The following is a 25419-nucleotide window of genomic DNA, read 5'->3' as shown; positions in this document are numbered from 1 at the left end:
AAAAGATTGGAACAGAACGAGTCTAGCCTTGCTCTAGAGAGAAAAATATCCAAGTATGGACTTCCAAGTACATATTTCTTCAGAATTTTTATTGAACACCTACCTTTTACATAGCATTTTTATGGGCACATAAATATAGAGTAAAACTAGCAGTAGTAGCTCTCATTAACTAGATGCTTGCTCTACATCCATCCTGCTAAGCACCGGATTTACTTTACATAATTCAGGTTTCATAGTTACGTGTTACTATTCTCTGTTTACAATTAAGGGAACCACAGGATGTGCCTCAGATCAAAATGGCTCCCAAATTTCCATGGTCTCAAAATAGCTATGGTATTTCCAGGCATCACATCCCAATGTGATGATATCCAGCAGAAAAGAGGGATCATCTCTTTTTCACCGTCTTTTTAAGGAAGAAAGACTCCCAGGAGCTGCTCACAGATCTTTGTTTATCTCGTATTGGCCATGGTTGTATCATATGCCCATGTGCAAACCAATCGCTAGCAAAATAAATGGAACTACATTGGTCCTGGTGAATTAGCCAGGCGTCAACAGAGTACAGCCTTTGGGCCAAATCTGGGCTGATGCCTGGTTCTAAAGTTTTATTGGAACGTAGCCATGCCATTTGTTTACCTATTTTCTGTGGCTGCTTTCACCCTACAACATCAGAGTTGAGTGGTTGCAACAGAGATCTTACAGCCTGGAAAGTAAAAAATACTTACTACCTGACTCTTTCCAGAAAATGTTTGCTGACTGCTGGCATAGGCCAGTCAGGAGCCATTTCTTGCACTAAGGAGGGGACCACATAGATAGAATTAGGGTTCTGTTAAGAAGGAAGGAGTAAGTGGCTATTGGATAGGCAACCAGCAGTGACTGCTACAGAAGGGGAATCTTTCTTCCAGTGAAGCAGATGTGCTTTGAAGGACATTTGTGTGGGAAGGTAGCTGTAAGGTGACAGTACAATATCTTAGATTGAGGCCAAGTGGAATATATTTGGTGAAAGTAAAAGTAGAAGGAAACAGGAGTGATGTCCCTTAGGTCTTGACATGTGAGGAATAACGAACAATTCTTCCAAAACCAGATCACTAAACTAGTGCAGGATCTTATGTCGTTCCCAGGGGTCATATGTGACAAGGGAGCACCAACAGTGGAACGGAGCTGTCCCTGAGCTTTTGCCTTGCCCTGATCATAGTTTTAATACCTGAAGACAAAGGAAACAAGAGGAAGTGCGAATATGATCAAGGCAGCACTGAGTCGTAGCTGAAATGTAAGCGGCAATGCCCATTTGATCTTAGAATAGGAGAGAATGCTGGGCTTACTTAGCCACACCTCGGGATTCCAGCAAAGCAAAAAGAAAGCCAAGAGAAAAATATTGTCTCTATTCATTAAGTTTATTTTATTTTTTTAATGTTTTTATTTTTGAGAGAGGGAGAGAGACAGAGTGTGAGCAGGGGAGCGGCCGAGAGAGAGAGGGAGACGGGCTCTGAAGCAGGCCCCAGGCTCTGAGCTGTCAGCACAGAGCCTGAGGTGGGGCTCAAACTCATGGACTGCAAGATCATGACCTGAGCTGAAGTCAGACACTTAAACGACTGAGCTACCCATGCGCCCCATCTATCCATTCACTTTAAATGAGTACATAACTCACGAGTGATAGTAGTTTCTAAAAATTTCTGTTCTGATAGTACAACTGAAAATGAACTTTATGAGGAAGCTAAAGGTGGAATTTAAAAAAATGACTGTGGTTTCAGGAGGAATTTGGGTTTCAGAAAAAGGAGACAGTACACGTATGTGGGAGCGGTGGAGTCAGAATGATGTAGATTATATCACTTGCTAGCTCTGGGAACTTGAAAACATTAGTTAACCCCTCTGAGCCTCAGTTTCCCTATTTGTAAATTAGAAAAATAATATTAAACCATACAGAGTATTCCTGGAAGCCAGTGCATCCACCCTTGCTCTTGACCTCATTGTTTTTTCACTTTGAGATATTGTTGTTTCTATCAGTTTTCACTCTTTAAAATCTTTTGATCTTATAAAACCTTTTGTAATTGGTGTGTCGTTAATGACTTTTAGCTTGTCAGGGGCTTTTAGATTGTTTCCTTCAGCCTCCCCATCCCACCTGCTCACCAAATACATACAACCTCCAAGTCTGTGGCCCCTTCACTGGGCTTTGAATGGGCTGGGGCATTGGCTGTGGTGTGGAGGGTCCACTGGGGTATTCTGAAGGGACTAAGCAAGATTACAGCATGGCCAGACATCACTGCTGCTGGCTAGGCAGGGAGTGAGGCCTTGGTGCAAACAAAACAAAGTCCTGGTAGGTGACCACCAACAGGAGAAGTGAGTGACTTCAAGCGTGGCTTCAGCAGGGATCCTTGGCAAGGCAGCTGGTCTGCAGGAGTCGGTAGACATTCAGGTGAGTCCTGGGCACTCGGGTGATGCTCTTTCAAGTCCCCCCCTTGCCAGGTCTGCTCATTTTGGGTGGTGGTGCTGTTCCCTTCTTGCTCAGCTTCTGGAGGACCGCCTTTCAAACCTCCACGGTCCTGTTTGTTAACCCTCTTCCTTTCCAGCCTTTCTTGCTTTCAGCTCCAATACTCACTTTTATCTTTCTTCTATCTTCTGAAAGTTTGTTCTCGTTTCCTTCCTTCCTTCCTTCCTTCCTTCCTTCCTTCCTTCCTTTCCTTTTCTTTCTTTCTTTCTTTCTTTCTTTCTTTCTTTCTTTCTTTCTTTCTTTTTTTTTTCTTTTCTTTTCTTTTCTTTCTTTTTTTTCTTTCTTTCTTAAACAGCCTTATTGAAATAAACTTTACATATCATAAAATTCACTTGTTAAAAAATATACAATTCAGTGTGCTTGAGTATATTCGTGAAGTTGTAAAAATATCAGCAAAATCAAATTTTAGAACCTTTTATTGTGGACATTTCTTATGATATGAGGTCATTTGTGACTGGCTTCTTTCATCTAGCGTAGTTTTTTTTGAGGTTCATCCATGTTGTAGCATATGTTGGTACTTCATTCCTTTTTATTGTTGAATGATATTCTGTTGTGTTGATGTACCATATTTTGTTTTTCCATTCGTCTGTTGAGGAACATTTAAGTTGTATCTACTGTTTGGCAATGATGAATAGTGCTGCTAAGAACATTCATGTACAAGCTTTTCTGTGGACAGATTTTTAAATTTTTCTTACATAGATTCCTAGGAGTGAAATTGCTGGGTCATGTGGTAACTCTGTTTACATGTTGGGGAACTGCTGAAACTCTTTTCTAGAACATTTGCACCGTTTAGCATTCCAGCCAACAATACATGAGGGTTCCAATTTTTCTGCATCTTCACCAATACTTATTATTGTCTTTTTGATTGTAGCTATTCTCACGGGTGTGAAGTGACGTCATTGTGTGAAATGACATCATTGTTGTCTCTCTTTATAGAGATATAATTTATATTCTGTACAATTCACTCATTTAAAGTATGCAATTGAATGGTTTTTTTTAGTAAATTACAGATATGTGCAACCCTCACCATAGTCAACTTTAGAACATTTTCATCACTTCAAAAAGAAACTTTGTTCAGATTGTAGCTTTGATTTGCACTTCCCCAATGACTAATGATGTTGAACATTTTTTCATGTGCTTATTGGCCATTCACATATCTTTTTTGGAGGAATGTCTTTTCAAATCTTCTGCCCATTTTGAAATTGGGTTGTCTTTTTTTTTTTTTAATGTTTATTTATTTATTTTTTTGAGAGAGAGCACGCACAAGTGGGGGAGAGGTAGTGAGAGAGGGAGAGAATCCCATGTGGGCTCTGCGTGGGGGCTCAGTCTCATGAACTGTGAGATCATGACTTAAGCCGAGATCAAGAATTCCACGCTCAACTGATTGAGCCACTCAGGTGCCCCTGGGTTTTCTTCTCATTATTGAGTTGTAGGTTTTTACTTTCTTGATGGTGTCATTTGAAGCACTGAAGCTGTTAATTTTGAGGAAGTCCAATTTATCTTCTTTTCCTTTGTGCTTGTGGTGTTGTGTCTAGAAAATCATTATTAAATCATGGAGATTTCTCCTATTGTAGTTTTCGCTCAAAAAATCCATTTTGAGTTCAAGTTTGCATATGATGTGAGGTAGTCCAAATATGTTCTTTTATATGTAGATACCCAATTATCCCAGCACCATTTGTTGAGGACTTATTTTCTTTTTCTTAAACCCATTTTTAGGAGCAGATTGGAGTAATGTTAGCAAATGGCAAAAAGAAAGCAGAACTTTATAATGCTGTTTTGCTTTTGTCTTTTTATCAAGGAATATATACGATGAGGAAGAGCAATTATTTAAATCCTAAGTAGGTGAAGAGACAGTAAGACATTAACTATTTTAAATGGATTGTAAATATTGTAGATAAATTATATCCCAGGATAGTATCTAAATGTAGGCTGTGGCTGCTTAACTGCTAGCCTTAATGTTTGTGGAGTAGGGGTGAATGGGCAAGGCACTTACAGCCTAAAGACAGTCAAACAAGATTTTAATTTGCATCAACAGAGAATGGTAGGCTCTGGAAAGTACACACAGGAAAGCTTGGGATATTAATCCCCACAAAATTGTCTGTATCCGTGGAAAGGATAGTGTTCATTGGAAGCCTGAATAGGTTCACTCTGAATAAGTAACACCAAACTAACCTCAATTTGTTTGTTTCATGGGACTGATAGACGATAATATAGAAACCGTGTACCTAAACTTGAGCAAAGCTATTGTGTATCTCACAGGTATCCCTAGAGACAAAATGGAGAAATATACTCCGCGTAACAGTGAAGTTGGCTGGATTTGATGATGGTAGCCCAGATAGTACATGAAGTAACATCACTTGGAGAAAGCCATGAGCCTCCCTGTGAGAACTTGACCTGTTCAGACCTTTTACTAATATTGGATGAAAATACAGAGGGTATGATAAAAAGCTAGAAGGAATACATTGGATGACAAGGGTCAAAACTAACAAATAACTCAAAAGACTGGCCGAATCTAATAAGGTGAAAGATATGGGAAATAAAATGTGAAGTCTCATACTTAGATTACTCAAGCTCTGAATAGAGACTTCATTTAATAAAAAGTATTTGAAGGGGGACAAAGTCTTAAGTGTCAGAGTTGACAGCATCTCATACTGAATTAACAATGTGAGTTGCCTGCAAAGAGAATGCATCATTTACTGCAGTCTACTATTTGGAAAAAAGAAAGTAGGACTCTAACTTCATAGTGCCCACTATTGCCAGTCTTCATGTGCCAGACTCTGGCTGGGGTTGAAGACCCAGTGAAGGTTGTCAGTTTGTGGGAGTTTTTTCTCTTGGTTCTGAAAACAGGGGTACAAGTTAGAGTTTCAGGTCGAAATAAAAGACATTCAGTCCTTTTCTGTCACTGAGCAACTTATGAAGGGAGGAAAAGTTGGTTAGATTCCTTCCTTCTCTCTTCTTCCTTCCTTCCTTCCTTCCTTCCTTCCTTCCTTCCTTCCTTCCTTCCTTCCTTCCTTCCCCAGATTCCTTTAAATAACCCTAGACAGCAGTGATTCTTAGGAAAAGAAAGGATAATGACTCAAAGATCTAAGGGGTCATTCTTCCCTGGCTTCCTTCCCAAGTGCTTTCCATGCCTATGGGCATCTCTTCCATTTCCATATGCTTTGAGACCTGGAAGCTCTTTACGCTGCTTAATGATGAGGACATTCTTCAACGACAAAATGATAACATGCACTTCCTCTTACATGTTTTATATGTACCGGGTATCGGCTATGATGATAACATAGAAAACCTGATTTAATCCTCACAGTAACCCTAGGAGTTAGATAGTAATATTTTCTCCATTTTACCTATGAAGAATTTGAAGATCAAGGCCATATATCCACTATGTGGCAGAGCCAGGAATTAAACCCACATCCATTTAGTTGTGAACGTGCTTTTCTTAATATATAAATCCAAATGCCCCTCACAGTTTTGTGAATCCTTTCCAGTACCATACTGGAGCTAGCTCATAAAAAGCGATTGTTCAAGTTTCAGGGATTTTGTAAGCCAATTGTTAAATCCATCCATTACTGTTATTTTTTAATTTTTTAATGTTTATTTTTGAGAGAGAGAGGCACATACAGAGTGTGAGCAGGGGAGGGGCCAAGAGAGAGGGAGACACAGAATCCGAAGCAGGCTTCAGGCTCTGAGCTGTCAGCACAGAGCCCGACACAGGGCTTGAACTCACAAACCACGAGATCGTGACCTGAGCTGAAGTCGGCCACTTAACGTACTGAGCCACCCAGGTACCCCTAAACCAATCCATTATTAAAAATCAAATTATATAAACTTACATAAGTTGTAGTAAAATGTAGGTAAACATACGGAAAACTCTTCGCTTCCTAATTGTTTTACTACATTTTCTGTCTGCGCTCTTGAGGTTATTTCCATCTCTTTGGTGGAAATACTATGTAATAGTGTGCTGCTGTTCATCTTTTTTCCAATTTACATTCAGTGATGTCCTATTGGTAGCTTGAAATTGGCTATGGTTGGGGTGCCTGGGTGGCTCAGTTGGTTAAGTGTCCGACTTCGACTCAGGTCATAATCTCATGGTTTGTGAGTTCGAGCCCCATGTCGGGCTCTGTGCTGGCAGCTCATAGCCTGGAGCCTGCTTCGGATTCTGTGTCTCCCTCTCTCTCTGTTTCTCCCCCACTCTCACACAGAGAGTGTCTCTCACACAGACACAGAGAGTGTCTCACACAGACACAGAGAGTCACTCTCACACAGACACAGAGAGTGTCTGTCTCTCTCTCAAAAATAAATAGATTAAAAAAATAAAAAAAAAAGAAATTGGCTATAGTGAATATATCACAGAAGTGAGTAAGTGTTACAAATCGAGGCTTGATTTACTGTTTTGTTGACTGTTTAGAACGAAAAGTTATGGAGAAAATGTTAATAATGCAGATTGCACTTTAAAAAGTGTGTTGAATCTAGTGTCAGAGCTGAGGGTAGCTTCAGCTCAGTAAATATAATTTGTACCAGGGTGAGGAATAGTTGAGCAGTAGATCCCACATCAGACTTAATGGCAGTAAATTCATTGGGAGAAGAGTTAGTGGAAGGGGATGCAACTTCCTGTGTCATCCCAGAGATGAATTACAACCTTAGGCCGGTTGCAGGTAGACTAATTTGGCAAAAACCAGTGAAAGCATTCTTTGAGAACCAACTGGCTGTGTAGCATTTACCCTAAAGAACATTATATCTGTTTTTGTTACTTGCACATGGTGTGCTGTGCATCCTTTCTATCAGTAAAATTTATAATAAACACACATGTCTTTTCTCAGGAGAGCTCGTTGTTAGGCATCAACCAGATGTCACTGCCACCTTCACATCTCTGGTCTGCAGTGGAAATGAAGAACTTGTACAACCATGCCACTATGTTGTTCTTCCACAATTTTCTGTTCTCTGGAACAGAATAATCTGTGATTCATTGGTCTTTTCCTATGGGTTTTATTTTCCAGGTTTCCTCCGAGCAGCATGAAATCAGGCAGAAACCTCTCTTTACTGGAGGTGTGCAGAACTAGGCACGTGATAGTGTTCTAGAAAGAAGATTACTCGTGCTGGGTGGGAGACCTGCCTCACTGGGGACCTGGAATGAGCATGAGCTGGCAATCAGGAGACCTGGCTTCCTGCAGAAGGTTGTCCCCATGAGTTATCTTAAGCAAAAACTGGTGCAGCCATTCTGGAGAACAGTGTGGAGCTTCCTCAAAAAGTTAAAAACAGAACTACCCTACGACCCAGCAATTGCACTCTTACGTATTTACCCAGAGGATACAAAAACACATATTTGAAGATGTACATGCACTCTAACATTTATAGCAGCGTTACTAACAATAGCCAAACTATGAGTCCATTGGAGTCAAATGTCCGTTGACAAATGAAAAGTTATTTTATTCTTTTTTTTTTAAGTTTATGAATTTATTTTGAAAGAAAGAGAGCACAAGCAGGGGAGGGGCAGAAAGAGAGAGGGAGAGAGATAATCCTAAGGGGGTTCTGCACTGTCAGGTGTGGGGCTCAATCTCACCAACCCTGAGATCATGACCAAAACCAAGAGTTGGATGCTTAACTGACTGAGCCACCTAGGCGCCCCGAAAAGTTATTTCACTCTTCAGCAAAAGTTTGAGTTAAGGTGAATTTGACAGTTCTTTGTAAGTTTAAACTCTGCATTTCAATGGCTGCTTCTTGAACTTAGGCTATTAAGTATTGGACTTCTTGGTTTATCAAGAGACATGCAAATATAGTAGAATTTCCTCAGTGATTCACTTTAGAGATTTAAGAAGTAATAGTTCTGTAAATTTGTGTGATCCTCTTATAGTTTACTAAATATTTTAACACATATTACCTTGTTTGTCCAAACAGTGAGATAAATGGGGAGCTATTAACACCCCCATTTTACTGCTGGGAAAGAAGGGGCTCAGGGTAGTTCATAACTTGTTCCTAGTGCATAGGTACTTGGCAGAGAAGCTAGGTCTGGGGCTGCCACGTCATTTTCTCCATCTCCAATGTCCTTTCCCTTCCATCTGCTTAAACATAAAATTCCATTGAACCTGTAATGAGCATGTCTTGATATGTTTTCTAAGCACGAGTTGAAAAAAAAGTGTTTAAAGATAAATTATAGCTTTTAACGTTTTTCTGAAGACATCCATAAATCGACTTTCTTTTATTTTTAAGTTTATTTATTTATTTTGAAAGGGAGAGTGTGAGCAGGGGAAGGACAGAAAGAGGGAGTGAGAATCCTAAGCAGAGCCCCATGTGAAGCTCAATCCCATGAACCGTGAGATCATGACCTGAGCAGAAATCAAGAGTCAGACGCTCAACTGATTGAGACACCCAGGTGCCCCTAAATCCATCCTTTCTGAGATCAAGCAAAGAGGTGAAGAGGACGTAACAGTGGGTTGCTTGCTAGAATGATAATCACTTTAGACCTCGAAGGCATTGAGTTGCGTGAATGTGCACACACCAGAGTGGGTGTCAGTTGACAGAATGACCTGATGAGGGGACAGCTGCTCAGGGAGGGTGTTATTTGACATTTTATTTTATTTCACGCAAGAAACATAGTCCTGTGTAAAATCTGGGGTTCTGTAAGCATTTTGATTGTATGAGTTGGGGTATGTTTGTCTATAATCATAGGCAATGCCCGCCTCTAATATTTTTTTTTACACTTTTTATTTTTTTACACTTTTTATAGCAGATTGGCTTTAGTGATGAGGCTAACACAGAGTGACTTCTTTTTTTAAAATATTTATTTATTTTTGAGAGAGAAAGAGACAGACTGCAAGTGGGGGAGGTCAGCAGAGAGACAGGGAGACACAGAATCCAAAGCAGGCTCTAGGCTCTGAGTCAGCACAGAACCTGACGCAGGGCTCGAACTCACGAACCGTGAGATCATGACCTGAGCCGAAGTCTGATGCTTAACCGACTGAGCCACCCAGGAGACCCTGCAGAGTGACTAATTTTTTTTTTTTAATTTTTTTTTTTTAACGTTTATTTACTTTTGAGACAGAGAGAGACAGAGCATGAACAGGGGAGGGTCAGAGAGAGAGGGAGACATAGAATCTGAAACAGGCTCCAGGCTCTGAGCTGTCAGCACAGAGCCCGACGCGGGGCTCGAACCCACGGACCATGAGATCATGACCTGAGCTGAAGTCGGACGCTTAACTGACCAAGCCACCCAGGCGCCCCCAGAGTGACTTCTTAAGTGAACAATGGCACTGGAAAAATAACAGCGTTAAATTATTTTTGCAACATGACATAAGGATGTTTCTTATACTCTTTTAGGTTTCCTGATTTTTTTTTCCTCCCTACTCATTTAGTTTGTAGTTGCCGTATTTTTATGGGCCAGATTCCCAAAGAGGTGGCAATTTTTCAAGGCCAAATGTAGATATAGAGGTGGTATTCAGATAAAGAGGAGTTTATACTAGCAATGCATTTCCTCTAGCGAGGGATTTCTGCAATAATCATCCCCCTTCATCATTCAGCAAGGTTCCAGTGAGAGGCACTATAGCCAGGAGTTGGGATTAAGGGCTCTGTCCCTGATTTGCTCTGGGATATGTTAATGAATATACACTCAAGTTTCCTGTTTGTAAAGTGGAGATAACAGTCTGTAAGACTCGTTATGCAGGATAATAGGGTGACACACCTGGACGCCCTGGGGTCTTCTCTCAGGCACCACCTGCAATCAGCAAGTGGAAAGATGGATCTTCCTGCATCTCAGCAGTAGATGTCGCTGCAGTCAACTAAAACTACAGGAAAGCTCTGGCCGAAGGGATTCTAGTAGAGGAAAAAGGAAAGGAACACTAATCGCCATTAAAATTAACAGAGCATCTAGCATTCTTCCTCACCCCAAACTCAAATCCTTTGCAATATACTACTGTTCATTATTTTTAACAGCCCAATAATGCTCAGGTCTTTTCAGAAAAAAGTTGATTCAGAAAACCATTTCATTCCATCTTTCACTTATTTACCTATTCATTCATTCAAGAAGTACTTCCTAGGCCCCTACAATGTGTGAGGCTCTGGGCTTACAATGATGAACAGTACAGACAATCCGGCTTTATGGAGCTTCCTGCCTGGTGGGAAAGATAGGCAATCAAGGAGGTGATACACGGGGCGCCTGGGTGGCTCAGTCAGTTGAGTGTCTGACTTCGGCTCGGGTCATGATCCCGCGGTTTGTGGGTTTGAGCCCTGTGTCGGGCTCTGTGCTAACAGCTCAGACCCTGGAGCCTGTTTCAGGTTCTGTGTCTTCCTCTCTCTCTGCACCCCCGCCCCCACTCACACTCTGTCTCTCTCCTTCAAAAATAAATAAACGTTAAAAAAAATTAAAAGAGGTGATACTAAAAAAATGAGAAGTAATTATAGTACAGAGAGATTAACGTAATCATAGGACATGTGCTAGATGAAAAGAAGCAGATGACAAGGGGACTTGGCTGAGTTTAGGGGTCAGGGATGGTCCTGGGATAAAATGGTGTTTCAGAAGATGCTCATATCATGCATCAAGGCACCAATTAGAAAGCCCGCATCTGGCATGAATTCTCATTCTGGTTCATTTTACTTCCTTTGTCACCAGCACTATCTGAAATGCATAAAAATTGCCTGCCTTCCTAATTTTACTTAGGTAATTTGGAAGGTCTAAAAAATTAACCATGATTCGTATTACTGCCATGACCTCTCCACCGAGATATTAAAAACTGCTTCATGTCTTTTATATGTCAGACACTTTGACAGATAGTCTTGATTATTAGTGTATGATATATGGAAGTTAAAACTGAATGTTGAAGCAGTCTGTCTTCCCTTGTTTCTATATTAATTCCTCACTGGGGTGTTTGGATTAAACAAAAGCTTCATGTCCCATCAGGATGTTGAAGTTAGCCTAAAACGCAACTGTGGGCCCAACTTTGGTTATGCTCACATGACCTGGCTAGAGGGAGGGGCTGGACATGCATTAGAACTTGGACATTTTTTTTGTTTTCTTTTTTTTTTTTTTAATTTTTTTTTTTAAATGTTTATTTATTTTTGAGACAGAGAGAGACAGAGCATGAACGGGGGAGGGTCAGAGAGAGGGAGACACAGAATCTGAAACAGGCTCCAGGCTCTGAGCTGTCAGCACAGAGCCCAAGGCGGGGCTTGAACTCACGGACCGCGAGATCATGACCTGAGCTGAAGTCGGCGGCTTAACCGACTGAGCCACCCAGGCGCCCCAGAACTTGGACATTTTAAGCAGATAGTAAAAAAAGAAATATTGATAAGAAACATGAAGTTATTCTGTTTAGTAGTTGCTATATCTCTAGCAACTTATGAGTTATATTTTGAAAGCCTAAATTCAATTTATTGCATCCCAAATATTGACTTTTGGATGAATAAAAACAAGTTAGCAAATCTGAATGCCTTATTTTTAGGAGAGTAAAAAATTTGTAGTGTAAAGACAGCAGAAATGTATTCTGATGGATCAGCAAAAACTTTTCTTGCCTCCTTTTCAATTAAGATTTGGCAAAACTAAGTTTGTTTTTTTAAAAACTTAACTCTGAGGTCTGCACTCAACTGCATTTAATTCATTCAAAAAACATTTACACTCAGGAAACAACAGATGTTGGTGAGGATGTGGAGAAAGAGGAACTCTCTTGCACTGTTGATGGGAATGCAAATTGGTGCAGCCTCTCTGGAAAACAGTATGGAGATTCCTCAAAAAATTAAAAACAGAACTACCCTGTGACCCAGCAATTGCACTACTAGGTATTTACCCAAGGGATACAGGTATGCCGTTTCCAAGGGGCACATGCACCCCGGTGTTTATAGCAGCACTATTGACAGTAGCCAAAGAATGGAAAGAGCCCAAATGTCCATTGACTGATGAATGGATAAAGATGATGTGCAATGGAATATTACTCAGCAATCAAAAAGAATGAAATCTTGCCATTTGTAACACCATGGGTGGAACTAGAGTGTATTATGTTAAGTGAAATAAGTCAGTCAGAGAAAGACAAATATCGTATGATTTCACTCCTGTGTTGAATTTAAGAAACAAAACAGATGAACATAGGGGAAGGGAAGAGAAAATGAAATAAGATAAAAACAGAGAGGGAGGAAAACCATAAGAGACTCTTAAATGCAGAGAACAAACAGGGTTGCTGGTGGGGTGTTGGGTGGGGGGATGGTCTACATGGGTGATGGGCATTAAGGAGGACACTTGTTGGGAGATGAGCACTGGGTGTTATATGTAAGTGATGAATCACTAAATTCTACCCCTGTAAAAATTATACATATATGTATTAAAGTTTATTTTGAGAAAGAGAGAGAGAGAGAGAGTGCACGTGAGAGCTTGTGTGCATGAGTGCGGCGGGAGGTGGGGGGGCAGAAAGAGAGAGAGAGAGAGAGAGAGAGAGAGAGAGAGAGAGAGAGAGAATCCCAAGCAGGCTCCAAGCTGTCAGTGCAGAGCCCGACACAAGGCTTGATTCCACAAACCATGAGATTATGACCTGAGCTGAAGTCAAAAGTGGGATGCTTAACCAACTGAGCCACCCAGGCACCCCACTTAATTCTACTCCTGAAACCAATACTCACTATATGTTAACTAACATGAATTTAAATTAAAAAAAAATTGTTACATTACAAAAACCAGGGCCTCAGGCTTAGTATGACTCCATCTGTTGATCTTTCCCACTATTTTCCTTAGAATAAAGACAATAAATGTTCCAGGGTACCAGGTTACAAAATAAATTGGTAAGAGCTGAATGTTCAGAACAGCAGAAGGCCTAGCTGTATATGATTTTGCTTAATTTGCAAACATGTCTTCTCTTCCATTTCCATGCTCAAGAAGTTCAAGTATTTGATGCTGTCTTGATTTATATAAAGAAACATTAAATTATCATGGGAGGAGCCCTGGGGAAACTTCTTGTGTTGCTCTATTCTTCTAACGTATAGTGTGGTCTTTGGCAGCTCTTTTGATTGCTCTCAGCTGTGTTTTTTTCATTTACATAAAGGGGCTTTGGATGGATCTGAGGTCACTGTGTAGAAGCCCCTTTAATTTTCCTTTGTGTTCCCTTCTTTTTGACTCAAAAAAAAGAGGCAACCCACCCCCTGCCCAAGTCTACCCCTTCCAGCTGTGATCTGGATCCTGTCAACTTCTGCCTCCCCTTTGAGCTGATAGGGGTTCTGAGCCATTTGGGAACGCTCTTTGTTAAGTTATAAACCAGAGTATCATCTCGAAATCTTCTCTATTCACTCAATTCCCACATCCAGTCAGCAGCAGAGTCCCATTAATTCTGTCTCCTAAGTTGCTGGTGAACTCACCCTTGCTGGCCATAGTGCCTTCCTTTGGCCAGCATTGTCTTTTGCCCAGACTATTGCAGGAGCCTCTTTACCCATCTTTATTGTGGTGTCTTCCACCTTCCAGTTCATTCTCTGCACTGTTTCAGTGATACCTTTCTGAAACACAAATCTGATTGTCTGTTGAGCAGCAACTACCCACTGAACAAATATTTATATTGTGAAAGGGTGTTATGCCAGGTTCTAAGAGACCATCAAATTGAATAAGACAGCACAGTCCTATTTATTTATTTACTTATAGCTAGAGCAGGGGAGAGGGTCAGAAGGAGAGAGAGAGAGAGTCTTAAGCAGGCTCCTCACTCAGCACAGAGCCCGATGCGTGGCTTGATCCCACAATCCTGGGGTCATGGATTTGAACTGAAATAAGGAGTCAAACACTTAACTGACTGAGTCACCCAGGTGCCCAGCACAGTCCTGTTTAAATGAAAACCTTGTGTTGGCTACCTCATTTACCTATGGGACACATTGAGTTTCCTTTGTATGGCCTCTGAGGCTGTGCACATTTTGGCTTTAAATCTGCCTTCTTAGAAACTTCTCTTCTGCTATGTTGCTTCTTGATATGTGTGTACTTCAACTTCACATTCTTGCCACACTGAACTCCTCTTATCCTGAGCATGCAATGTTCTTCATGTTTCTAAGATTTTGCATACCAAGGTCTCTGTCTGGAATTCCTTTTCCTGCTTCTCTCGTGTCTGTCTGTGGAATGGCTACTCAGTCTGTAATACCTGATGCAAATGTCATCTCACTTGGGAGAATTCTCGTGAATTGATTACTTCCTTGTTTCTACTTCTACAGACCTTTGCTGACAGTGTTATATTGTATTTGTTAATGTCTGCCTTCTTCATAAGATTGTGAGCTACTTGAAGACAGGGAATTAAGCTTTATTCACTGTTGTATTCCCTGCACCCTATCTTAGTGTATAACACGTTTCAGTGGCTCCACATGCAGTTATTGGTTGACTAAAATAATTGAGTGAATGCCTTTGCATACACACGTGGGTAGGAGAGGTTACTGCAAGCATTTCTCATCTCAGTGGAAATGTGAGTAACTGTGGAAAGAAGAAACTTAGAAGTTACAACTGGCTGTTGATCTTCTAGGTAAGGTTCTTTTTTTAAAGTTTGTTTTTTTATTTTGAGAGAGAGAGAGAGACAGTGTGAATGGCGGAGGGGTAGAGAGAGAGAGAGAGGATCCCAAGCAAGCTCTGCACTGTCAGTTCAGAGCCTGACGTGGGGCTTGAACTTACGAAACCATGAGATCATGACCTGAGCCGAAATCAAGAGTCAGATGCTTAACTGATTGAGCCACTCAGGCACCCCTAGGTAAGGTTCTGACATCTGCAGATGGCCAGGGGATCTTTGGACTCGATCTTTAGAGTCCTCTTTAAGCTGTTAGAGTTGATGACTTTATTTTGGCTCTATCACTTCAAATCCAAGAGTCAAAACACTTTCCTTGTAATACTTTGCCTGCTGGCTGAGAAACAAGGGTAATTTGCTCAACGTAAGCTGTCACTATCTCTTTTCTTAGATCTCTGAAATCTACCTTGTGTCCTTTAGTGACAAAACATTAGGCTCATTCCCAAATGAATTGGTTGTCAGGTTGTCATCATGAAGGCTAGTGAAATGTCTCAGTTTCAGCTGAGCAAGGCAAATATGATGCTGTCTTATCATGACAGGCATGATGATGGGATGTTCCAAAAGCGAAGAACATCTTTCAAGGCTACAACACTTCATGTGTAGGCAATTACTCTAGTCAGTGAATAGTGATCAATATGTAAAGCTTAAGGCGGGAACATTAATACTTCCTTTAATGCAAAAGCATCAGCAACTAAAGGGATTTTTTTGAGGAGGTTAGGGACTGAATCCACCACATCATTTCCAAATGTGGAAAGTTGATTTTTATAGTCAATATGCAGACATATCCATTAAGGGATGTGAATAATAAAAAAGAACTAAAAGCTTTTTGAAGGTCCCTTTTCAGCATCTGCTCGTCTTATATTCTTGCTTCCTGTTAGTCCTTTAGCACCTATGTCACATCCATTATCATCCTGAAAAGAAAAATCATTCAGGCCACTTCAATGTTTCAATGACATATAGTCCATTAGAATTCAGAAAAAGCCAGCACTTTCCAAAGAGAAATATGACACTCTCTTTCACTTATTCTTTCTTTCTTTTTTTTTTCTTGAAGTGAAATTTCAGCTTCTCTTGGGATTTCTTATTTTATATATTCATAAGGTGATTATTTTAGCAGAAAAGGACCTGTCACTCCTAAAACCACCTGCTTGGTTGGCTAATGGGAGTAAGGCAGGAGTTAATATTAGCCCATTTCCCCATTTTTGTTTGTTTATTCTGATTATGAAGCAGTAGATGCTCAAAGCAAAAATTTTGGGTAAAATATATAACCTTGGCATTATGCCCAGAAACAGCTGGGTTAGGCTTCTGGCTCTGCCCACCACCTGAAAGAACACTGATTTACAACAGATCACAAAATCGCTCAGAGGCCAGGGGGGTGGTGCAAGTGTTTTGCTACCATTTCCCTCTGGTGGCCTTTCAGGCTGTGCTGACTTTCCTTATATGAGTGGTCAGAAGTCCCTCTTTCTTGGTCTCCTTTCTTATTCTTCTTTATCACTCTCCTACTGGGGCTTCAGCTTCACCCTGTGGTTTTGATTGGATGCTCCATAATCAAAGACTTTTCAGACTCACAGTCGTCTCCCTAGTGTCTAGAACAATGCCTACCACGTAATAGGCCCTGGATGAATTTTTGTTGAATAAATGTAGTTTTCAGAGAGAAGTACTGACCCTGAAAAACAAACATCTCTATTGCCATCATTTTCATCTCTTATTGTGTCGTGTTGGTGCCTGAGGCCAGAGGGCCCTCTTCCTACCAGGAGAAGATGGGAAGCCACAATTGATGAAAGGTGAAGAAATCCTTTTATGTCACTTTTTAAGTGTTTGAAGAAGATGGGAAAACTCACCCATGATTCCTCTACTCGGAGGAAGTAAATTGTCTTCCAGTCCAGTAATTGTCTATTATCTTCCAGTCCACGCATTTTTTTCCATAGTTGACATTATAATTTTTCCACTTTATATCCATGCATTCTAAGTTACATTATAGGTTCATCAAGTAAAATATATCTGCTGAAATTAGTAGTTGCTGTGTTTATTTTATTTGTGATAGTGTTTTCCTTTGAGTCTAGTGATTTTTTTTTGCATTTGAATGCTTCCAAAATCATGGATAAGTCTTACAGTCAATGTGTATCTTGAATGTCAATGGTAAGTCTTATCATCAGTGACCTTTTAGGATCCATGAACACAGTGTCTAGAAGTAGTATGTGTAGTAAGTTGCTTTTGGTTTTTTCCTTTTGGAAAAGTGACCAGACTGAACTTTTATGTTTCAAAATTATTTCTCTGAACCCTTCAAAGCCTTCTTAGTTCCTACTTATCTCTAGTTACTCTTTTTTCCTTTGTATCAAAAAAATTTTGCTTTATTGTGGTAAAATTCACATAGCATAGAATAACTACTAACCATTTTAAAGTGTACAATTCATTGGCATTTAATACATTCACAATGTTACATAGCCATTACCTCTCTTTACTTCCAAGACATTTTCATCACCCCAAAAGGAAACCCTGTACCCATTAGGCAGCTACTCCCCCATTTCTCTCTTCTCCTAGCCCTGGCAACCTCTAGGTTGCTTTCTATCTCTATTAGATTTATCTATTTTGTATTCCCTATTTACTCTAGAAGGCAACTATGAAGAACAGGATTAGGTTTGTCATCTGGTGTGTAGAGGCACAGGATGCATGGGCATGACTGTGGCACATTATAACGTGTATACAGACCAAGATATTAGTATCAGGATTGACCATAAAATGTGCATGTTGTTGACAGTTGTTGAATTATTGGAAATTCAGATCAATCAAAATCAATCAAAATATCAGAAATTACTGGAATTTCTGAAGATCAGTGGGCATTTTTGTGAAATAAATAAACAAGGCTACAAGCAAGCAAGGCTATGGAGATGAGGTAACGTTAGGAGGAAGGCACAGCCTAGCTGGGTTCTCTGCTGTAGGATCTCCACTGTAAGGTGTCAGCTGAGACTGGCCTCATCCCAAGGTCTGACCGGAGAAAGATCTGCCTCTAAGCTTACATGGTGGTTGGCAGAATTCAATTTCTTATGAGTGGTAGGACTGAGGACTTGGGTTTTTGTTGGTTGGAGACTGGAGGCTTGCCCTCAGTTCCTTGCCATGTGGGCCTTCCCACAGGGCAGCTCACAACATAGCAGCTTGCCTTAAGAAAGCTAACAAGAAAGAAAGTCTGCTGGTAAGGCAGACATTAAAGTCTTATGTAACATAATCATAGAAGTGACATCCCATCACCTTTACCATATTCTGTTGGTTAAAAGCAAATCATGGTTTCTGCCCACACTCAGATGGAGTATCAGGACACTCAAGGACATGAGTATTAGAAAGTGGGGATAACATGGAAGCATATTGCTATATAAATGGGTCATCCAGTCACTCACATCTATCGGCAGAGCTGGTTTCTACCCATCCTCTCTTGAAGAGTAAATTAGGTAAGGAAATGGGTTATTCGAAAGGACAGTGTGGGCACGAGAGGAAGCTCTGTGAGAGTATGCTGTGTATTTGCAGTGATGCATAGAAATCACAATGACTCACCATTTGTATAGATCTTTCAAGGGGAACTGGAAAAAATAAGTCCCCGGAGAAGGTCTTAAATGATGGTGATGTCTGCTGGGCTCAGCTGGATGTCTGATTTGAGTCTTGAGGCTTGAGGGGACAGAATGGCTTCAATCACACAATAAGGCAATGCAGGTAGATTCTCAGAAACCAATGGCATTGTTTGCTAAAAAGTTATCCTCCAAGGTCCAGTGTCAGCCAGACTTATTCTGAAGAAATTCTGAAACCATCTAAAGGGCTCTATTTTGATGCAGAAAGATTGAACTGTACTTTGCCTGGCAGTGTACTTTTTGCGAAATGTTTTTTGATCTAAATGGAATTACCCTGCTTGATCAATAATACCGGGTGTTTGACTTTGCTCTGAACTGCTCTAGAATCTTTTAAAAAAAGCAATGACACCTAATACAATATCACATACATGGCAAGCACTAAATAAGAATTTACTAAATTAACAAAGGAATTATGAAGAATATTTTATACACTCTGGTGGCATTATAGGAAAGAAGTCTTTCAAAAAGTTTTGAGTAATAATTGACATTATTGAAAAAAAATATTGTGCTTATTTAAGAGCACCCTTGTTCCCTGATAATGTTGATGTCTTCTGCTCCAGCAGGGAGGTATTATTTTTTACTTTGAATACCGCAGTGAATACAGTGGTTGCCAATCTCAAGAGCAAAAGTAGTGAGAATCACAAATGTCTCACAGCTTTAGACATCGTTTGACAGCTCCTACCTGCTCCTTCTTTATAGTGTATACTTTAAAATTTTTATTTATTTTGAGAGCGAGAGACAGAGAAAGAGCAGAGGAGGGGCAGAGAGAGAGGGAGAGAGAGAATCCCAAGCAGGCTCCACGCTCAGCAGAGAGCCTGACAAGGGGCTCAATCCCACGAACTGTGAGATCATGACCTGAGCCAAGAGTCACACATTAAACTGACTGAGCCACCCAGGTTCCCCCCCATAGGTATTTTTAATCAGAATTTTTGCTAAATTTCCATGCTTATGATGCTATGACAAACTAATCAGGAAGGAACAGATAATAATTAAACACTTTGGGAAAAAGAAATGAACGCATAAATGTTATAAGTGGTAATTTCTTTAACATGAAAACTAATACTCTGCTGGAATTATTTAAGTAAAATTTTAATGCCAATGTTTTAGGTATCAACCTATTATTGATATTTTAAGTCTAGCTAATTCTTAGTTTAAAGTAGTGGATTATCTGCACTGATAATTTACTCCCAGATTGGTTTTTGTTGCTAATCTAACTTTTTAAATTTTAGTTTATTTTGAGAGAGACAGAGATAGCACAAGTGAGAGAGGAGCAGAGCCAGAGGGAGAGAGAGAATCCCAAGCAGTCTCTGTGCTCTGAGTGCAGAGACTGACATGGGGCCCCAAGTCACCAAACAGTGAGATTATGAACTGAACTGAATTATGAGAGTCAGATGTTTAACCAACTGAGCCACCCAGGCACCCCGGTCTAACTATTTTTTAAATGTTTATTTATTTTTGGTTGGGGGGAGGGGCAGAGAGAGAGAGGAAGACAGGCTCCAAAGTGGGCTCTGTGCTGACAGCAGAGAGCCTGATGCAGGGCTCGAACTTACGAATCATGAGATCATGACCTGAACCAAAGTCGGATGCTTGCTTAACTGACTGAGCCACCCAGGTACTCCCAATATAGCTATTTCTAGGCTACTTTCTTGGACTGCTTCTTCCATGTGATCTAAACTGAGGGATTACAAACTATTTTTAAGAATTGTCTGAAAATATTTCAATTAAAAAAAATGATCAAATTCTAGCCAGGTGGAAAGTTTTTGTTAGTTTTAGTGTTTACACAACTGCTTGCCTCTGTCAGTGTGTGTGATTGAGAATTAACCATGCAGCTTGACACAGGCATCGATTCTGCATTCTTATTGATCAGGGGAGACATGAGCTAGCGAAGTTGTGATAGATGGATAGTACCAGAATGTTCCCGGCAAAAGCTGTGAGACTGTGTCCTTCCCCGACTCATTAAATCAAAGCAGAATACTAAAAATGATATGCCAGGCATGGCAAGCCTTTCTTAGGATGCAGATAGTCAGATTTTCTCCTCATTTGGAAAGAACCATGACTTGACTACTGATATTTAATTAAATGCTATTTTATTTATTTAGTTTTTAAATGTTTATTTATTTTGGTAGAGAGAGAGAGTGAGCATAGTGGGGTAAGGGCAGAGAGAGAGAGAGACACAGAGAATCCCAAATGGGCTCTGCACTTTCAGCGTGGAGCCTGATGCGGGGCTCAAAATCATGAACCGTGAGATCATGACCTGAGCCGAAACCAAGAGTTGGATGCTTAACTGACTGAGCCACCCAGGTGCCCCACAAAAATGTTATTTTAAAAGAGCACATAGATTATCTTTCCCATTTTTATCTTTGAAAACCCTCCTTTTGGACTACTGGCTCTGGGGTCATGGGTTGAATTGTATCCTCCTCCCCCAGATAGATACGTTGAAGTCCTAACCCCCAAGACCTCTGAATATGACATTTGGAAATAGGGTCTTTGCAGATTTAATCAAGATGAGGTCATTAGGAAGGGCCTTTAATCCATTGTGACTGATGTCCTATTAGAAGAGGGAAATTTGGGCACAGACACATGAGGAGAAGGCCATAGAGACGAACACACGCAGAGAAGGAGCCATGTGAAATTGCACTGATGCTGCCACCAGCCGGGGAACACATGGGCCTACCAGAGACTGGAAGAGGCAAGGAAGGATCCTTCTTTAGAGTCTCTGTTGGGAGCATGGCCCTTTCAACTTCCTTCCTTCCTTCCTTCCTTCCTTCCTTCCTTCCTTCCTTCCTTCTTTCCTTCCTTCCTTCCTTCCTTCTTTCCTTCCTTCTTTCCTTCCTTCCTCCCTTCCTTCCTTCCTTCCTTCTTTCCTTCCTTCCTTCCTTCCTTCCTTCCTTCCTTCCTTCCTTCCTTCTTTCCTTCCTTCTTTCCTTCCTTCTTCCCTTCCTTCCTTCCTTCCTTTTTTCCTTCCTTCTTTCCTTCCTTCCTTCCTTCCTTCCTTCCTTCCTTCCTTCTTTCCTTCCTTCTTTCCTTCCTTCTTCCCTTCCTTCCTTCCTTCCTTCTTTCCTTCCTTCCTTCCTTCCTTCCTTCCTTCCTTCCTTCCTTCCTTCCTTCCATCTTTCCCAGTGTAGTTAACATACAGTGTTACATTAGTTTCAGTGTACAACATAGTGATTCAGCACTTCCGTATATTTACTTAGCGCTCATCGAGATAAGTGTACTTCCAAGCCTCACCACCTGTTTCACCCATCCCCCCACCCAACTCCCCTCTGGTCACCATCTGTTTGTTCTCTATAGTAAAGAGTCTGTTTTTTGGTTTGCCTCTCTCTCTCTGTTTTTTTTTTCTTTTCTTCTTTTTTTTTTTTTTTTGTTTCTAAAATTCCACATATGAGTGAAATCATTCAGTATTTGTCTTTCTCTGACTGGCTTATTTTGCTTAGCATTATGCTTTCTAGCTCCATCCATACATACCACATCTTTATTCATTCAGCTCTCGATAATGGACACTTGGGCTGTTGTCAATAATGTTGCTATAAACATTAGGGTGCATGTATCCCTTGGGATTAGGGTTTTCGTATTCTTTGGGTAAATAGTCAGTAGTGCAATTGCAGGATCATAGGGTAGTTCTGCTTTTAATTTTTTGAGGAACCTCCATACTGTCTTCCACAGTGGCTGCACCAGTTTGCATTCCCAGCAACACAGGGGTTCCTTTTTCTCCACATCCTTGCCACCACTTGTTTCTTGAGTTTTTAATTTTAGCCATTCTGACAGGTGTAAGGTGGTATCTCATTGTGGTTTTTCTTTGCATTTCCCTGACGATGAGTGATGTTAAGCATTTTTCATGTGTCTGTTGGCCATCTGTATGTCTTCTTTTGAGAAATGTCTGTTTATGGCTTCTGCTCATTTTTTAACTAGATTATTTGTTTTTGGGTGTTGAGTTTGATAAGTTCTTAATAGATATTAGATACTAACCCTTTATTGGATATGTCTTTTGCAAATATCTTCTCCCATTCAGTAGGTTGTCTTTTAGTTTTGTCGGTTGTTTCATTTGCTGTGCAGAAGCTTTTTATTTTGGTGTAGTCCTGATAGTTTATTCTGCTGTTGTTTCCCTTGACTCAGAAGACAAGAAAGATGTTGCTTTATGTCTAGAAACAGATGCTATGTATCTAGAAAGATGTTGCTATGACCAATGAAATGGTCCAATGAGTTTACTACTTGTGTTCTCTTCTAGGATTTTTATGGTTTCACATCTCATATTTAGGTCCTTATTCCATTTTGAGTTTATTTTTGAGCATGGTGTAAGACAGTGGTCCATTTCATTCTTTTGCATGTAGCCGTCCAATTTCCCCAACACCATTTGTTGAAGACACTGTCTTTTTCCCATTGCATATTCTTTGCTGCTTTGTTGAAGATTAATTGACCATATAATTGTGGGTTTATTTCTGAGCTTTCTATTGTTTCCGTGGATATATGTATCTATTTTTGTTCCAGGACCATACTGTTTTGATTACTACAGCTTTGTAATATAACTTGAAGTCTGGAATTGTGATACCTCCAGTTTTGTTTTTCTTTTTCAAGGTTGCTTTGGCTATTTGAGGTCTTTTGTGGTTCCATACAAATTTTAGGACTGTTTGCTCTAGTTCTGTGAAAAATGCTATTGGTATGTTGATAAGGATTGCATTAAATCTATAGATTGCTTTGGGTAGTATAGACATTTTAGTAATATTTGTTTTTTCACTCCATGAGCATGGAACGTCTTTCCATTTCTTTTTCTTCTTCAATTTCTTTCATCAATGTTTTATAATTTTTAGAGTACAGGTCTTTCACTTCTTTGGTTATGTTTATTCCAAGGTATTTTATTATTTTTGGTTATTTAGACATTTTAATAATATTTGTTTTTCCCCTCCATGAGCATGGAACATCTTTCCATTTCTTTGTCTTTAATTTTTTTCATTAATGTTTTATAGTTTTTAGAGTACAGGTCTTTCACTTTTCTTTGGCTAAGTTTATTCCTAGGTATTTTATTATTTTGGTGCAATTGTAAATGAGATTGTTTTCTTAATTTCTCTTTCTGCTGCTTCATTATTAGTGTATAGAAATGCAGTGGATTTCTATATATTGATTTTATATCCTGCAAGTTACTGAAGTCATTTTTCAGTTCTAGTAGTTTTTTGATGGAATCTTTAAGTTTAGGATTTTTATCATGAATGGATGTTGTACTTTGTCCAATGCTTTTTCTGCATCTATTGAAATGATCATATGGTTTTTTATCCTTTCTCTTATTGATGTGATGTATCACATTGATTGATTTAAGAATATTGAACTATCCTTGCATCCTGGAATAAATTCCACTTGGTTGTGGTGAATGATTTTTTTTAATGTATTGCTGGATTCAGTTTGCTAATATTTTATTGACAATATTTGTATCTGTGTTCATCAGAGATGTTAGCCTGTAGTTCTCTTTTTGTGTGGGGTCTTTGGTTTTGGTATCAGGGTAATGCTGGCCTAATATAATCACTTTAGAAGTTTTCCTTCTTCTATTTTTTGGAATAGGTAAAGAAGAATAGGTATTAACTCTTCTTTAAATGATTGGTAGAATTCGTCTGGTCCTGGACTGTTGGGAGTTTTTGGATTACTGATTGAATTTCGCTGTTGGTAATCAGTCTGTTCAAATTTTCCATTTCTTCCTCCTTCAGTTTTGGTAGGTTATATGTTTCAGGAATTTATCCATTTCTTCTAGATGTCCAATTTGTTCTGTGTTGCTGGTGGTTATGTCTCCTCTTTCATTTATGATTTTGTTTTTTTGAGTCTTTCTCTCTCTCTCTCTCTTTTTTTTTTTTTTTTTTTTTTGATGAGTCTGGCTAGAGGTTTATCAGTTTTGTTGATCTTTTCTAAGAACCAGCTCCTGGTTTCATTGATCTATTCTGTTGTTGTTGTTGTTGTTGTTGTTGTTGTGGTGGTTTTTTTGTTTTTTGTTTTGCTTTTTTTTTTTTTAGTTTCTGTATCATTTATTTCTGCTCTAATCTTTATTATTTCCTTACTTCTGCTGTTTGGGGTTTTGTTTGTCCTTCTTTTCTAGCTCCTTTATGTATATGGTTAGGTTGTTTATTTGAGGTAAGCCTTTGTTACTCTAAACTTCTCTCTTTGAACTGCTTTTGCTGCATCCCAAAGACTTGAACTGTTGTGTTTTTATTTTCCTTTCTGTCAATGTAATTATTGATTTCTTCTTTGATTTCTTGGCTGACCCATTCATTGTTTAGTAGCATGTTACTTAACCTCCATGTATTTGTGCTCTTTCCAGATTTTTTCCTGTGGTTGATTTATACCTTTAAACATCTTGATTTTGAATTTTTAATCTCCAGAACTGAGAGAATACATTGCTGTTGTTGTAAGCCACTCAGTTGGTGGTACTTTGTTATAGTCCTAGGAAGCTAACACATCCTCTTTTGAGCTCCTGCTTTCTTCTTCTTTCCTTCATAGCCAAACTGCAAGTTGGCTACATTGCAGCACCACCCAAACTGTTCTTGCTGAGAGGCCTCCCAAGAGGGCTAAGCCTACAGAGCCCATTTACCAGGGTTCAAATCCAGACTCTACTTCCTGCTACCTGTGTGAACTTAGGCAAATTGTTTAACCTTCCTGTGTCTTATTTTGTGCTTATCAATACAATGAGCCTATCCCTGGGGACTGTTTTAAGGCTTCAAAGAATTAATATAGCTAAAGTAGTTAGCATAGTTCCAGGCACATAGCTAGCATTTAATGTGCACTTATTTCTATTAATATAATTTGCCACATATATTGTCCCTTTTAGCTCTTACATTGTTTGACTCTCTGCAGC

General features: G+C 39.8%; 1 protein-coding gene across 2 annotated transcripts in view; it reads left to right on the top strand.

Annotated features, from left to right (window-relative positions):
* The window catches only part of ARMH4 (armadillo like helical domain containing 4), a 130296-nt gene that overhangs the window by 57007 nt on the left and 47870 nt on the right, over window positions 1-25419 (top strand). Inside the window, exon 6 of one of the 2 annotated variants that reach the window (XM_019451694.2) lies at window positions 7483-7949. The exons of the other annotated variant lie outside the window; for it this stretch is intronic. Coding sequence (XP_019307239.2) covers window positions 7483-7502 — 20 coding nt within the window. The 3' untranslated portion in view covers window positions 7503-7949. Of the gene's footprint in view, window positions 1-7482; window positions 7950-25419 lie in introns of those variants that run through there. 2 annotated transcript variants of the gene reach the window in all.

The sequence above is a fragment of the Panthera pardus genome, unplaced genomic scaffold (assembly GCF_024362965.1).
Source record: "Panthera pardus isolate Hobbes unplaced genomic scaffold, ASM2436296v1 HiC_scaffold_24, whole genome shotgun sequence".
Classification (NCBI taxonomy): Eukaryota; Metazoa; Chordata; class Mammalia; order Carnivora; family Felidae; genus Panthera; species Panthera pardus.
This window is presented reverse-complemented; position numbering and strand designations above follow the sequence as displayed.